The sequence below is a fragment of the Glandiceps talaboti genome, chromosome 8 (genome assembly GCF_964340395.1).
Source record: "Glandiceps talaboti chromosome 8, keGlaTala1.1, whole genome shotgun sequence".
NCBI lineage: Eukaryota > Metazoa > Hemichordata > Enteropneusta > Spengelidae > Glandiceps > Glandiceps talaboti.
In genome coordinates this window covers 23588578-23603762 of record NC_135556.1, presented here as the reverse complement: position 1 = coordinate 23603762, position 15185 = coordinate 23588578, and the positions used below count along the sequence as shown (strand labels likewise).

The following is a 15185-nucleotide window of genomic DNA, read 5'->3' as shown; positions in this document are numbered from 1 at the left end:
TAGCAAAAATCATCGTCAATAATACATGTATAGAAGATTATAAAGTTACAGCGATTTTGTGATTTCTTCATTTTTTTCATAGCATGGAAGTATACTTCCATGGTCATAGTCAGGGTTTTGCCGACGCCGCAACTCGTGTGGTTTTATGGGTGAAAGGTCAAATGGGGACAACGTTCGTATCCTAAACAATTCATTGCAATGATCAATAATCTCCTTTTAGGCATGGTTTCATATATATCTAATTATGTTGTTAGCGAGTAATTTGTCTTTTTTATGGCATATTTGTGACAAATTCTTATAAGTGCCGCACAATTGTTGCGTATGTTGCTAATGGTGACACCCCCGTAAATAACAATGCAGCAGACGGCATGCATCAAGTTGATCAACAACATGGCGACGAAAACGGTAGTAGGGTACACAACATACTGGGCGCCAAGATGTGTTGCAGTTTTCGCAGGTGTGTGGGCCTTAAACAAACTCCTTCGTTTCTCTCAGAAGAAGGTGTTGCCGGCTGTATTTCCATCTGTAATGCAAAAATTTATGATCTATTACAACCAGAAAATGGATGGTTTCAAGCGGCAATTATTTTTTGACCTGCCCGATTTCAAACAAAAATATTGCGGTGGTCAACTCACCGTGTTGGAAGTTGGAGTTGGTACAGGTGCTAATTTCAAATACTATCCGGAAGGGACCTCGTTAATCGCCCTCGAGCCAAACAAGAACTTTAATACATATCTAGAATCGAATGCAAAAGAATTTCCTAATGTGAAAGTTGAGAAGTTTGTCGTTGCATTTGGAGAGAATATGAAGGACATTCCAGATGAAAGTGTTGACGTTGTCGTCTGCACACTGGTTCTCTGCTCCGTTAGAAGTGTAGATCGTGTCATCAAAGAAATAAGAAGAGTTTTGAAACCGGTAAGTTGTTTACAGGAGGGGGTGGGGTGAAGTTTACTGCTAGACTCAAACCACGGATGTATTAGGGGAGATATACTCCAATAATCCATGCTCAAATCATGCACAGTGTACTCTATTAGTACTGAGTCCAAAGTTTCTTTTTGACTTCCAAGCGGGTTTCAACAGTTGTTCTTCCAAAGTCTAATATGCTCACCAGTTGTGGAGGGTCTATGATTGCTTAACTTGACATGAAGTCTGCCATGACATATTTATTAAAGTTGACAGTTTTACAAAAATGGTATTCATGAATTAAAACACATGTACACAGGGAGCACAGGAACTGTGTAACGAACAAAATATGCATGGGTATATATGAAATATTTTAAACCCATGGATAACTATGTATATGCATGTATATACAGGCATGTATACTATTGAAATGATATACTGCTATATATACTAGCTATACAAACACCACAACAAGGGTTGAAAAAATGATTTTCGAGTCTACAGCCCATCCAGCCACACCCCCTTGTGGTGTTTGTATAGATAGTATACTAGTATATAGAAACATAATATTATTTCAATAGTATACAGGCACATATATGCATATATACATGTATACAGATAGCTAGTTATCAGTGAGTTTAAAATATTTCATTTTAACCAATGCATATTGTGTGTGTGTGTGTGTGTGTGCGTGTGTGTGTGTGTGTACATTTACATGTGTGTGTGTGTGTGTGTGTGTGTGTGTTTGCATGCATACACATATGTGGTTGTTTATTTGTGTATGAGTTTGTGTGGGTCACTGGGTGTGTGTATGGTTGTTAATTTGTATTTGAGTTTGTTTTCTTTTATAATGGCAAAACAATAATTTCTCTACCTTTCTCAGGGTGGCAAGTTCTACTACATGGAACATGTACACGATTGGACGGACAAGAGTTGGACTCAAACTATTCAGCGAATCATAAATCCAGTGTGGACCATCTTTACTGATGGTTGTAGCGTCATGAAGACAACTTGGAAAAATATTGATGAAGGTGGATTTTCCAAGGTTGAATACAAGACATTCATGGCACCACTGTCAAGGGTTGCTTTCATGGTTTCCCCACATGTCATGGGGTATGCTGTCAAGTAATCCATTAAACATCAAATCACATAATTCAGTGTTAGGTGATATAAAAATGGCTGAAGTCAACAAGCTATGAATAAATATTGGTATAAACCTAAAAATGTTTGATCAAATATCAAAATAGTTTGATATTACACCAAATGCAATTTAAGTCAAGAGAAATACTTTGTTGGTTTTCAAACTAACTTTGAAGTACTCAAGGGATACAAAGAACACTTTTAGCTCAATATTGCTTTTATAATTCCTGTATATGTCAAGTGATAGTGTGGTAAGTTGTAAAATCTACTTGAGTTCCCTCATAGACAGTGGCGAAGCTTCCCAATCTGATTAAAATTGGATGTAATGGGTGGTAGTATGAAAGGTCCAGTTGTTGGTCCACTTATGTAACCATTCCCAACCCATATCCTTATTCTCAGTTACCCAGACTCTCACCATTGTGGGCTCACCTACAAGACCACCCAGACTGGGGAAAACCACATTCCAAATACCCTGTGATGGAAGTCACACAATACATTTCTTCCAAGCATAAAAAATGGGCTTACGAGGCCTGTTTGCTGTAATTGATATATATCGGTCGCTTGAGAAGTGATAATTTGTAGTGAAGGTACCCAATTGTTCAGCCTGCAATGTTGGATGTGAAGTACTCCCCATGATGCACTGCTCCAGAGGCTACTTCCTGTGCAGGATAGTTGGAATCTTGTTTCCCAAGACTCTTGTTGGGGTGGTCTACTAGGCAGAGCACCCAGCCCTGAGATGCTGGGTAACCAAGACTATTAATATTATATGCTACATGTGGAGCATATTACATAAGCAGAAAGATGACTGGATCTTTGAGGCTAAGTGGGCAGCTATTTATTCATTATTCACTATTCACAGAACACCTCATTCAAATAGAGCTTGAGTGCAGAGCACAGACAACAATGTTATTGTTACTGTTTTTGGTGGATCTGTTTGTTCTCAACTTGAAATCTGGTGTGCTATCTGTAAGGCAGATTTTGATTGGCTATTCGAGGTACATGCAAGATTTTAACATTAACTCCTACATGGTAATTGGTCCTTCTCCACTGTCTATGGTCTGATGTAGGAACGAATTAAGCACTCACTCTCAGAACAAAAAAATTGAAAACAAACAATAATAAATGAAGAAATTGAGCTTTATTCACTAGATCAGATTTTTAAAATCAGATTGTTGGGTTCCTTACCAGTGGTTTTGTATTTTTGCCTTTGGTACTCATGTATTAATTTTATTATTTCTGTCAACTTAAATATGATTTCGGGTGATAAAAGTAGCATCTAGGTAACTTATTCAACTTTTGAAATCTTGTAAAATCATGATGGAGTCATGATGGACGAATGGTTTGAGTAGCAAACTTGGAATCTGCAGGTTGCAGGTTCAAGCCCCATCGCTGCCATTTGTTTCTGAGTGGCTGAAGTCCTTGGGTAAGATTTCAACCACGATTGTGCCTCAGTCAACCCAGCTGTATAATTGAGGACCTGGTAGGATAGAAGTTGCACTGTGAATGCTTTAATCCTATGCACTTATAAAGACTGCAATGGATTGTATGCTCCCCAGGGAGTTGAGGAAGTATAAAGGGCTGTTGTGCCACTATAGATCCGTGCCAGGGGTAATAATTGTAAACATTATTATAAAGAAGCCATACTGCACAAACACAAAGAGTGTGAAATGAAAGCATGTATATTATCAATGCAATGTAGTAATAAACTGTATTCAATGTATGGTATTTATATCATCAAAGGGGATCTGTGACATGTTTAGATGATTGTTAAAAGAATAATATGAATACAAGGATAAATACTACGTATTTACACAAGATATTAACAGCGAAAATCATTGTTATGTGTTTCCTAATTAAAGTATATGCTGGTAAATGTAGTCAAATTTTTTTTGACATTTTAATTTTTCATTGTCTAAAAGCTCATTTTTTCATATTTTATTGCTTAGATGAGGGAGAAGGTGTGTTTGTTAATATGTATGTAAATGTAGGTGTTGGTATTTTTATATGTGTGTGTGTGTGTGTGTGTGTGTGTTATTTTTACCTCCCATATGGGAGTGTAATGTGCTTCTGTCTGTCTGTCTGTATGTCTCTGTCTGTCTGTGGACATGATATCTCAATAACTACTGCATTGATTCTAATGAAACTTGCTACACATCTTCCATATGGTAATGGCATGAACTGATGAGATTTTGGTAAACATCCAATGAACATTACTTAGTCATTTGCATAATTAATGTTTTTTTTAGTAATTTGGCTATATCTCTGGAACCCATACTTCAGATTCCATATAATTTGGCACATAGTGACATCAACCATGAGAAAGTTTACACATCCTCTAAAGCCTGTTTAAAACTTTAATTAGTAATTTGCATAAGTAATGATTTTCAGTAATAGGCTACATCAGAAGAATGCAAACTTCAAATTCCATTTAACTTGATACATCCATCAACCATAACAAACAAATAATATGTGTTGGCGTTTGATGTAGTTTTTTATGCAGTTTTTAATTGTGGTGTGTAATTTGCATAATTTTATAAATAGGCAATTTAACGATGTAAGCTTCAAATTTCATAGTTTTATATCATTTCCAATTAAGTAGTACATCATGTATAATAGCTATAATTTAGAATTTTGTATTCCAACAATGTGTGTATGCCCAAAAATATATGGTTTTGCTCTTACGGGATCTGGTTATGTGTGTGTGTGTGTGTGTGTGTGTGTGTGTGTGTGTGTGTGTGTGTGTGTGTGTGTGTGTGTGTGTGTACATGTATGTATGTATGTATGTATGTATGTATGTATGTATGTATGTATGTATGTATGTATGTAATTATTACGTTCCACCATGGAAGTGTGCGTGAAGTGCACGTACGGCCATGTACCCACGAAAACCTGAGATGACGCATCCCAGGTTTACGAATACTACACACAAAACATTCCTTAGCGATGCTCCCGAGTACTGGTGATAGAGTCTACATAGTACATGACACGCTCAGTGCATCTGACGGTCCACAATTATTACATGTAATAGTTGATTGATCTGTCAAGCCGTTTGCGAAAAACACCAATACCAATACAGCGTGCTTTTAAATAAACTTGTGTATCTTCAAGTACTTTGATTATTATTACAATGAATCATTGGCTATTTCGGTTCGATACGCATTTAAACACGCATTTTATCATGCACAGTTCAGATGGTTATCATGCATGAACACGACGGATCAACAACAAGTATTGCGTAAAAACGATTTCGGACTTTGGCCGATGATATATATACGCGGGTGCACACGTTTTTTGAGAGTGTTCCAAACATCACATACACGTATATATAGCGCCTTAGTTTGTCTGACGCTACAGTTGCATCATTGCTACTTACATAGGAACATGGCCTTCTTAGTTGACATCGCCGTCTACACTGTGCCAAGATTTGGAGCAACAGTAATCGCATTCTGGGTTCTTTTTAGGATTTTAAAAGCATTGTATGAAAGTTTATTCCCAGTTATATTTCCACGAATGATGCAACGTTTCATGGTCGAATACAACCAAGAGATGGATGAAATCAAGCGAGAACTCTTCTGGGATCTTGACTATTTGAAAAGAAAACTTAACCACAAGCTGACAGTATTAGAAATCGGTGTGGGTACAGGTGCCAATTTCAAGTATTATCCTAAAGGATCGTCAGTCATCCCCGTGGATCCCAACGGTAATTTCGACCAATATTTGAAGACAAATGCCAAAGATTGTTCGCGTGTAAACGTACAGAAATTGGTGGTTGCATACGGTGAAGATATGAAAGCGATTCAAGATAGCAGTGTCGACGTTGTCGTTGCCACCCTGGTAATGTGCTCTGTCACAGACATAGAAGGCTTTCTCAAAGAAACAAGAAGGGTACTGAAACCGGTAAGTGTTCAATCGTCAAATATCGCTATTTTTAAAACTAGTGTTTTCCTCTCAAGAACTGTTTCTTTCAGTCGCATGCAATAGACGTATGCATAGACTGTCGACAGTCCCTCGCGCCTTTTTTCCTACGTTTTATCTAAACTTAAGTCGTCGCCGCGCTCCGATCCTGCGCAATACTACTATAATAGCATACTGATATCGAGCCCCTTACATTCTTTCTTTCTTTCTTTCTTTTTAAGGGGTGAGGATATTGTCACACACACCATAGACATCTATACATACACTGACATACAACAATTCGCTTTGTAAATTTGTATCTTTTCTTTTGCTCCTTTTGGTGACAGCTGTATATATGTTTGTATCACGCACGGTTCCTAATTCTTGTTCACCTTTTCTTGAAAAGTAGTACAAGGACTTTACACACCTAATCGATGACGTAACTGTATCAGGCGACATCCAATAGAAAGAAGGATCACTCAGTGATCAGCTGTCCGTATCGTGGTCTTGTCAAACTTGATAGTGGTATCGATCACCTCATGTATTTATAAATTTTAATAACATGTTTTCGACAAAACCTGTTTATTGAACGTATTTGGCGCGTACATGGTTTTACGGTCACTTTTTTTTTTTTTTTTTTTTACCAATTATCTTATTTTTATATTTGTATTCATCCAAAATTCATCCCTCCCAGAAATTCGTTAAACACCTTGTCAACGCCATCTTCAAAGTACGGAATTCGCATTAGCGGATACAGTTTTTAATTCACCTGAAACGTTTTGATTTGCTTTAATTAGTATACCCCGTCTCGTTTCCATCCTGTGCTTCCCATTGTGTCCCACTATCGTCGGAAATGTTTTCCACATGTTGCACGGGTGGCCTTGATAGTCGAGTCGTGCGTTTTTCTACCCCGACAACCGCTTTCTTCGAACTTCTCGTACGGCAACACATTACATTTTTGAAGTTTTGTGATGGTGGGGCGTGGGTGATAGTGGAGTTAAGAATAGGGCGGAGGAAGCAATCACAAAATGTGACATTTTAATTTCATTTCATTTCATACATATATATTTTTATCATTTCAGCAAGGAAAATTCTATTACCTTGAACACATAGCTGGAACCAGAAATACGTGGATGCGACATTTGCAACATCTGGTGACTCCACTGTGGTCTCTAGTGGCTGGAGGATGCATGTTGAACCGTGACACATGGAAACACATCAATAACGCTGGATTCTCTCGAGTAGAATATCGGAAATTCATGGCACCGTTACCAATGAAGTATCACATCATCCGACCACACCTTGTTGGACATGCTGTGAAGTAAAACGAGTGACGTACTTGTCACTTCTCATATGGCAGGTTGGGTGACTGTTTGCAATGCAATCTAGTTGTGTGACTGTTTGCAATCTAGTTGTAGGTGTCGAATTGAATCAAGTATATGCCGAAGTCTATGCTATTGATTTCAATATATTGATGCCAACTTAGAACACTGAATTAAAAAGGCGTCTTTCCTATGACCAACTTTGTTTCCTTGGAATCGATATATACTTCTGTTATTTTCATATTTGGAAGTGGATTCACAAACTTTTCTCTTTATGCTTTATTTTATGCAATGTTAGACATTGAAATTAGTATGTACAAACAAAGCAGAATAATTGAGAACTCTACGTGGACGATATTCGAGTATATTTGATATTAAGCAAATATCTCGCTATTGCTCACCAAACAATTATGCTAGATATTGCAATATTAGTTTTGATCGAAAGATGGTCGCACGATGTGTTGCTATGTTATCTAGTATCTGTCATATTTCGTAACCAGTACTTAAATCTTAGATTGGACAGAGTTTGTATACATTTGCATACAATGACGAATGTAGTATGAACATGCTGGATCAGCTGTGTACAATGTAAACTACTTACAAGTAACCACTTTAATATTGCCTAGTAGTCGGAATTAACCATTTAGAAGCAAGCTTTATGGTTTTCATCCTACAACCATACTACAGGAAGCTCGTTTGCAAAAGTCTCCAAGTCATACAAAAGGCACGTGAAAGGTAATATCAATGACATTTAGGAGTCAATATTTTGTGAAACATAAAATTAACTTTTGTTTCGCATAAAGTGTGCTAGTAATATCACGTGACACATGCACAGGAGCAGTGACTGTAAGCGCCAGTAAACAGAACTCCATTCTGAACTTAATGGAACATAGACCCTTCACCAACGGGTCTGTGAAATGTGGAATGACAACGTAGCGATGGAAATTGTGAAAATTCCGGAACTGGTATTGTTTTTCTATTTTGTATTTTTTGCTAGTTGATAAACTATTTTGATTAAAACCACGAGAAATATCGATTACACTATTTGCGATTGTACTTAATGATGTCAATCACTGATATTTGTTTTCTACATCAAGGTTGTAATCACCTGAATCACGTGATGTACAACACACTGAATTGTGCTCGTTTAACTTGTATCTGGATTGAGGGCGTTGTATCCTTCTTGCCATTGGCCTTTACTGTATCTAAACCTTGGAGTGATACAGAAGTTTGCGAATGAATCATTAATCGCCATATTCACGGCCCAGCTAGGATCAAATCTAGATGTGTGGCTTTTTTTGTAAACTGCATAGCACAAATGTGAATACTAGTCTTACCAATCACAGTCCGTATGATACGACATTTATGTTTGTGTCACACTATCAACTACTATACCATGTTACAGTCCGATAGGAGTGAACAACACAACGTATTGTACAGTCTACTACCAATACACTCACAGCGTATCTTGTAATAAGTCTGGGGGTTTTTATAGCTTTTTTACCCTGACAGCCTTTGTCTTGAATATTTAACTCGTATTTTAAACACATTCACAACCATCAAAATGATAAAACCAGGTCAAATGAAAACAATGACTTGTGAGTTCCTCGACCAAGAATAGGGAACTTGCAATCCAGACTGAGCATGCTCAGTCGCAAAGGACTATGTGATTTTATGTGGTTATAATACCTAAACTGGAGCTACCGATAAGATCACAGGGGACCCAGGAACCATGTAACAAAACAAAACAACCAAACAAACAAACAAATAAATAAACTATCAAATAAATGACAAATGAACAAGCAAACGAACGACAAGTATAGGGACAAATAAACTAATTAAATAAACCAGCAAATAAACAGATACTCGTGGGGGTATGCTAGATATGTTTTTTGTACCAATATAATAATATAGTGATGGGTACAAAACACATATCTAGCATACCCCATGAGTATTTGTTTATTTGCTGGTTTATTTAATTATTTTATTTGTCCCTATACTTGTCGTTCGTTTGCTTGTTCATTTGTCATTTATTTGATAGTTTATATATTTATTTGTTTGTTTTATTTTGTTTGCCACATGGTTCCTGGGTCCCCTGTGATAAGATAAACCTCCCACAATGATCAGGGTTCGGGTGACTATGAATTGATTAGTTGTGGTTAAAAACAATGTAACATTATTGTTTACAATACGACTTGATTAGTATTTATTATAACATTTCCCCAATCTGATTAAAATCCGATGTAGATGTCGGCTAATTGTGCATTGCTATCTTACCATCGTTATTTAGCTAAGTTGAATTGACCTTCGGAGTACATGTTTACGTTTGGGAGGATCAGGCTAAAAACGTATAAACATGACGAAGGTCAATTCAAGCTAAATAACGATGGTAAGATAGCAATGCACGATTAGCTGACATCTACATAGGATTTTAATCAGATTGAAACATTTCCCATGATGCAACATTCAACATGGCGCCTATTGAACTGGGAAATGTAGACCTTCACTGCTTTCTCTCTCACGTTATTACTATTATGTCACATTTTATGACAAATATTTAGTCACTGTAGCCTCAAACTAGTGCTTCTCTTAGTTCTCTATTCTATATGTACTGCATCTGTATTTTCTTCTGGGGCCCGAGAGAAGCTTGGCTTTGGCCAACTGGGCTATCCTCTTTAATAAAGTTTAATGGACGAAAGAACAAACAAACGAACGAACAAATGAATGAATGAATGAATAAATAAATAAATAAATAACTACATACTATATGAGTACACATTCGTTCAAAATGTTGCAAAAGCACTCTATGTCTGAAAGATGTTGGGATAAACAAGCAATGAGATAATTTTATGAATTAATACTCAGACTACTATCTCTATAGTGGTCTGAAATTAATATAAAAACCCCCTTTGATTAATTAACAGTCTCTATTGTTTGTGGTCTGAGGTACAAGTCTAAACACGGACTGTGTTAATTTTGTTGTTTTAATTCTTATGGTAGACAAGGTCACTATTATGAAGGAGGTTAATCATTTACATATTTCTATGTAAAAGATGTCCTTCCGGCATATTACTTACGACAACTGATACAGAAACCACCTAAAAACGTGTCCAAATATACACGACTCTATCTAATGCACACCCCATGAACTGTGACTTTTCAATAAATCTCCTTCACACACGTCATTTTAATGTTTATAGAACTTGAAATAAATAGTACAATGTAGTAGTAAAGTTACCTTGAATCACAGACAAGTTAATAGTCTATCAGCTAGCCTTCGGATGTTCTTCCGATAAAATACGACACACAGCCGAACAACGCTATCGAGGATGGAACATCCGAGCCCTCGGATGTTCTTCCGATAAACAAGTCATTGAGAATGACATAAACCCCGCTATGATTGTTATTTACGGAATTATCACTACTCTGATCACGCAACAACACTTGTGAACCTAAATCAAACAGACTTAGATATGATGTGTCTGCTTGTTGGACATGGAACATGCCTACAACAATAAAGGATTGGTCGGGTATGGGGGATCATATCACGATGAAAATGGATATGCACATTTATGTCATAGAACACTGTCCTAATACCAACTTTGAATGTGATCTGTTCAAGCATGTCTGAGTTATGGCTTTGGACATAGAAAAATCACAAACAAAATGGCTGCCAGGCGGCCATATTGGATCGTATCAAGAAACAAATTGACGTGCATATGTATGCTATTGTATGTTGCCCCTGTACCAAGATTGAAAAAAATCGGTCCAGGCATCTCCAAGAAACGGCTGCGGACGGACGGACGGACGGACGGACGGATGGACGGACGGACGGGCGGACGGACGCACGGACAGACGGAACCCAATCCATAAGTCCCCGTCCCGGACTTCGTCCGGCGGGGACTAAATACGACACACAGCCGAACAACACTATCGAGGATGGAACATCCGAGGTCTAGCGAATGTCATCAGGATATAAATAACTGCCAATCAGAGAATCGTATTAGCGACAAGCACAAACAGAGGGAGGTAGCTAAATGGTCCAAAATTGAACAGTTGCGGGGCAAAGTGCTAGATCTAGCACTTCGCCACTTTTTGACAAAGTGCTAGATCTAGCACTTCGTCAGTTTTCGCCGAAGTGCTAGATCTAGCACTTCGCCAGAAAACAACGAAGTGCGGGACTGTAAACAACGAAGCGCCTCCAACGGCTTGATATAACGTGGTCGTTCGCATCGATGAACGTCACATACATGCGTCATGTCAGTAGTCCGTGTACGTGGTCGTGTGGCGCATGATCGACTCCAAAACTTAACTTTGGCCGATTGTAACAACGACACGATTTATCTGAAGTTTGTTCAATGTTTGCCGAGTAAAACGGCCGATTGAAAGTTCACGTTGCCGTACGCATGGTGCGTACGGTTGTGTCCCGGGGGTTGTGTGTTCTGTTACAAACATGCCTTGTCAATACCTCGCGGTGGATGGACTTGCGCGATCACAGAAACAAGTGTTATTATTTTACCCCTTTCATATACAATTGGCTAAAACACGTCAATATCATCGATATTATCGACATTGTATTGTATTCTGATAGAAACATTCTGATATCATACATATCTCGGGAGTGCCTGTGGGTGGGACTGTACTTCAGAATCTGCAATCTACTCTGAAAACAAGGACTAGCCACTCAGTATTTCTTGTACCATGTCTATTTTAGAGCGTCAATCATAATAAATTGAAATAAATTTGAAAATCACTGAAATCTTTATCCAGTATCCATCTTTCAGTATAATCACCTGTGTGCTTATTTTCATTCTAATCTATGAAGTAGTAGAACAAGAATATTGTGTCATAACTCTGGTGATTTACACGAGGTAGAGCGCGCCTCTGGGGACACATTTATTCTATAATTGATAAAATCTTTAAAATTTCTCCAAACTGTTTGAACGGATAGTTTTATTTTGTTGATCTCTCTGAAATGACAAAATCAATATGGGGGTCATTGTGTTTGTTTTTAAACAAACCGACACCCCTTTCTTTCCCCGGATCCTGGATTTGGCAGCCATGCTGGATTCTAAAAAGATAAGTTTGACAATATGCACTTTATTTTCGGGATGCATTCCATGTTAACTTGCGATGTGCTTTTAAGACATACTAAAGTCGTTCCCACTTATCACAACCCTACCTATGAGCTCCCACAATCTTTCTCGTGTAAACCATTTCCTATCGCTATTTCTCGAACGGTCGTCATCTGTATTTCTTAATACTTTTGTTAATGATATACAATCCAGTTCACGAAGTGACGTTTATTACTGCTCCACGATCCTCGGCGTCACACTCTACGCTAATTGTAGCATTATGAAGTCACTTCCTCTGGACCGAACCAAACTATAACCGATGGCTATTATTATTATTTCCCACATTGGATATAATTTCTGAGCGAACAGGAATTACATAAGGGACGATATTGAAGTTGGTGATTGTCTAGGAATGTAAAAAAATTCCGATAAACAGTAATGTCGTGATGATTTACTTGAGATCTGGCGAAGTCATGGATTATTTATTGTCGTTGTTTTCAGTCAAGAAGTTGGCATGGAATTTACAAAACAGTAGTAACTGGTTATCTATAGATTTCTATCAAAATATTAACAGCAATGAAAGGCTGAAATTAAAATTGTTCACACGAATATGTTTTCGCACTTATGTTTTCGATAGCAATATTTTTTGTCATCTATTAACGATCTGATAATACTGAAAGAAGTGAATCTATTCAATAGAAATATAGTGAACGTGATACAAACTTACACCCAGACTTTATTTTCGTGTTCAACGATCAAGAAAAATCTTCGCTCTCGCATCTCAGACACACACTAACCCCCCCCCCCCCACACACACACCTAGAAATTCAGTTTTCCTTTATATTATTTCTTTGTCGTGCAATGTTACAAATGTCACTGCCATTAAATCTGCAGTATGAAGTCTGTGACGCACGCCGAACTAAATGTTTCTACTTCCTGAAATCTTCGAAGTTTCGAGTGTATGGGAGTTCGTTATTTGACATGAACAGTTGTCAAAATGGAGGTCTACGGTTGTTGGTAGTGGTGTCAAGCCGTTGTCACGTACAGAGTACGAAACGTGGTACCGAAACGACTACGTGCTATAGTTGAAGTCTGTGACGCACGCCGAACAAAATTAAAATGTTCGTAGTGTCGACTGCGTTATTTGACGTGACAGCTGTCCAAAATGGCGGTCTGCGGTTGTTGGTAGTGGTGTCAAGCCGTTGTAAGGAGTACGAAACGTGGAAGGGAAACGGTGCTATAGTTGAAGTCTGTGACGCACGCCGAACAAAATTAAAATGTTCGTAGTTTCGACTGCGTTATTTGACGTGACAGCTGTCCAAAATGGCGGTCTGCTGTTGTTGGTAGTGGTGTCAAGCCGTTGTAAGGAGTACGAAACGTGGAAGGGAAACGGCGACCACGTGCTCAGAGTAATAACATGTCAATTACCGGTATAACATGACATATTTACCGATGACCTAGCACTTTGCCACTCTTTTTTGAAGTGCTAGATCTAGCACTTCGTCAGTTATCGCTAAAGTGCTAGATCTAGTACTTTGTCAAAAAAGTGGCGAAGTGCTAGATCTAGCACTTTGCCCCGCAACTGTTCCGATTTTGAATTCTTTGTTACATGACAGAGGACAATAGCTAAATTTTCATGCATATTCATCTTAAGGAGGGGCTTGTTAAAATAACCACCAATGCGTTAACTAAAATGTGTGAATGACAACGTCTACACACTCATCAAACACAATTACCATAAACTGATAAGACATAGTAATGACATAAATGTGTTTCTCAACACCTGCATGCAGAGATTGAATATATTAAAGTATATATATGCATATATGGCCCAACCCACCGCTTATCGTAATTTCAATGCAATGTCCTGTCTGAAAATGACATTCGCTAGACTGTTCGGGCAAGCCCTCACATGCGAACTTCGTTCGCTTATAGTTATAGCATCGAAAGAAAGCCCGAACGTCTAGCAGCAAGACTAACTAGTTACATGTAAGTACTTACTTGCTGTGCTTGAAATAATTGTTTACTAAGGTTTCCTATGTGGACTTATCAAAGTATATACAGTATTTAGATAACATTTCCAAAAATAGGTTGAAGGTCCCATGGCGTTAAAGTTTAATATTGTTATATAATTTTTGAAGCGACTATGTAGTATGCAGTGCAGTGTATGAAACATGATGGCAGCACGTGCAAAGACTCGATTAATCGATGTGGTGACGTCACAATAAGACCGAACGCAGATATATATCGCGCAGTGCATTCTGGTAATTTAAACATCCGATTCAGAATCTCTGTACGCAAACATATAGTACTTAGGACACGCCAGGTCAGACATACAGGCAGTGGCTATATACATTGTAATCCGTCCAGTTATCAACCAACATAGACTAATAACACTTGTCTTAAAGCTTGTAATCGATGCAAAAGACTAGTCTACCGTAGGGACAATTGTATTTGTGCTCGACAACGATACACTATAGGGAGCTTTGATAATGGCATCGGAAGACGCTTACGTTGGAATGGTGGTCTACAATATCGGCGTGGTAACAGCATGTGTTGTGCTTGGATGGAAGGCCCTAAATTATTACTTTCCAGAGTTTGTTTCATCTTTGAACTTTCGTAGAACAGTACTCACTCGAGATAGACGAAAGGAAGAATAGTACAATTTGGTGCGTTCATTTTGCCGTAAGCCCAGCCGTACAATGTATGCCGTTTGACCATGATGGTTCGAACACGAATAGAAGGCGGAGATCAAGGTTACCAGAGAAGGTTACCGGGCCGTGGCGTTTCGTTCAATGGTCAGAGCTGATACGAACATTTACAGATTAGCGATTGCAACAACACTTGTCCC

At 38.1% G+C, this 15185-nt stretch overlaps 2 protein-coding genes across 2 annotated transcripts; both read left to right on the top strand.

Annotated features, from left to right (window-relative positions):
* The first annotated feature begins 390 nt into the window (after window positions 1-390).
* LOC144439398 (thiol S-methyltransferase TMT1A-like) lies at window positions 391-2032 on the top strand. Its single transcript, XM_078128685.1, has 2 exons — window positions 391-915; window positions 1787-2032. The coding sequence occupies exons 1-2, from the start codon at window positions 391-393 to the stop codon at window positions 2030-2032; spliced, it is 771 nt and encodes a 256-aa protein (XP_077984811.1).
* A 3392-nt stretch (window positions 2033-5424) lies between these two features.
* On the top strand, window positions 5425-7262 carry LOC144438445 (thiol S-methyltransferase TMT1A-like). Its single transcript, XM_078127470.1, has 2 exons — window positions 5425-5940; window positions 7020-7262. Exons 1-2 carry the CDS (start codon window positions 5425-5427, stop codon window positions 7260-7262), a joined length of 759 nt encoding a protein of 252 aa, XP_077983596.1.
* The last annotated feature ends 7923 nt before the right edge of the window (window positions 7263-15185 follow it).

Coding starts and splice junctions, on each gene's coding strand:
- LOC144439398 (XM_078128685.1), top strand. CDS start 391: ATGGCGACGAAAACGGTAGTAGGGTACACAACATACTGGGCGCCAAGA. Junction 916..1,786: donor TAAGAAGAGTTTTGAAACCG/GTAAGTTGTTTA, acceptor TACCTTTCTCAG/GGTGGCAAGTTCTACTACAT.
- LOC144438445 (XM_078127470.1), top strand. CDS start 5,425: ATGGCCTTCTTAGTTGACATCGCCGTCTACACTGTGCCAAGATTTGGA. Junction 5,941..7,019: donor CAAGAAGGGTACTGAAACCG/GTAAGTGTTCAA, acceptor TTATCATTTCAG/CAAGGAAAATTCTATTACCT.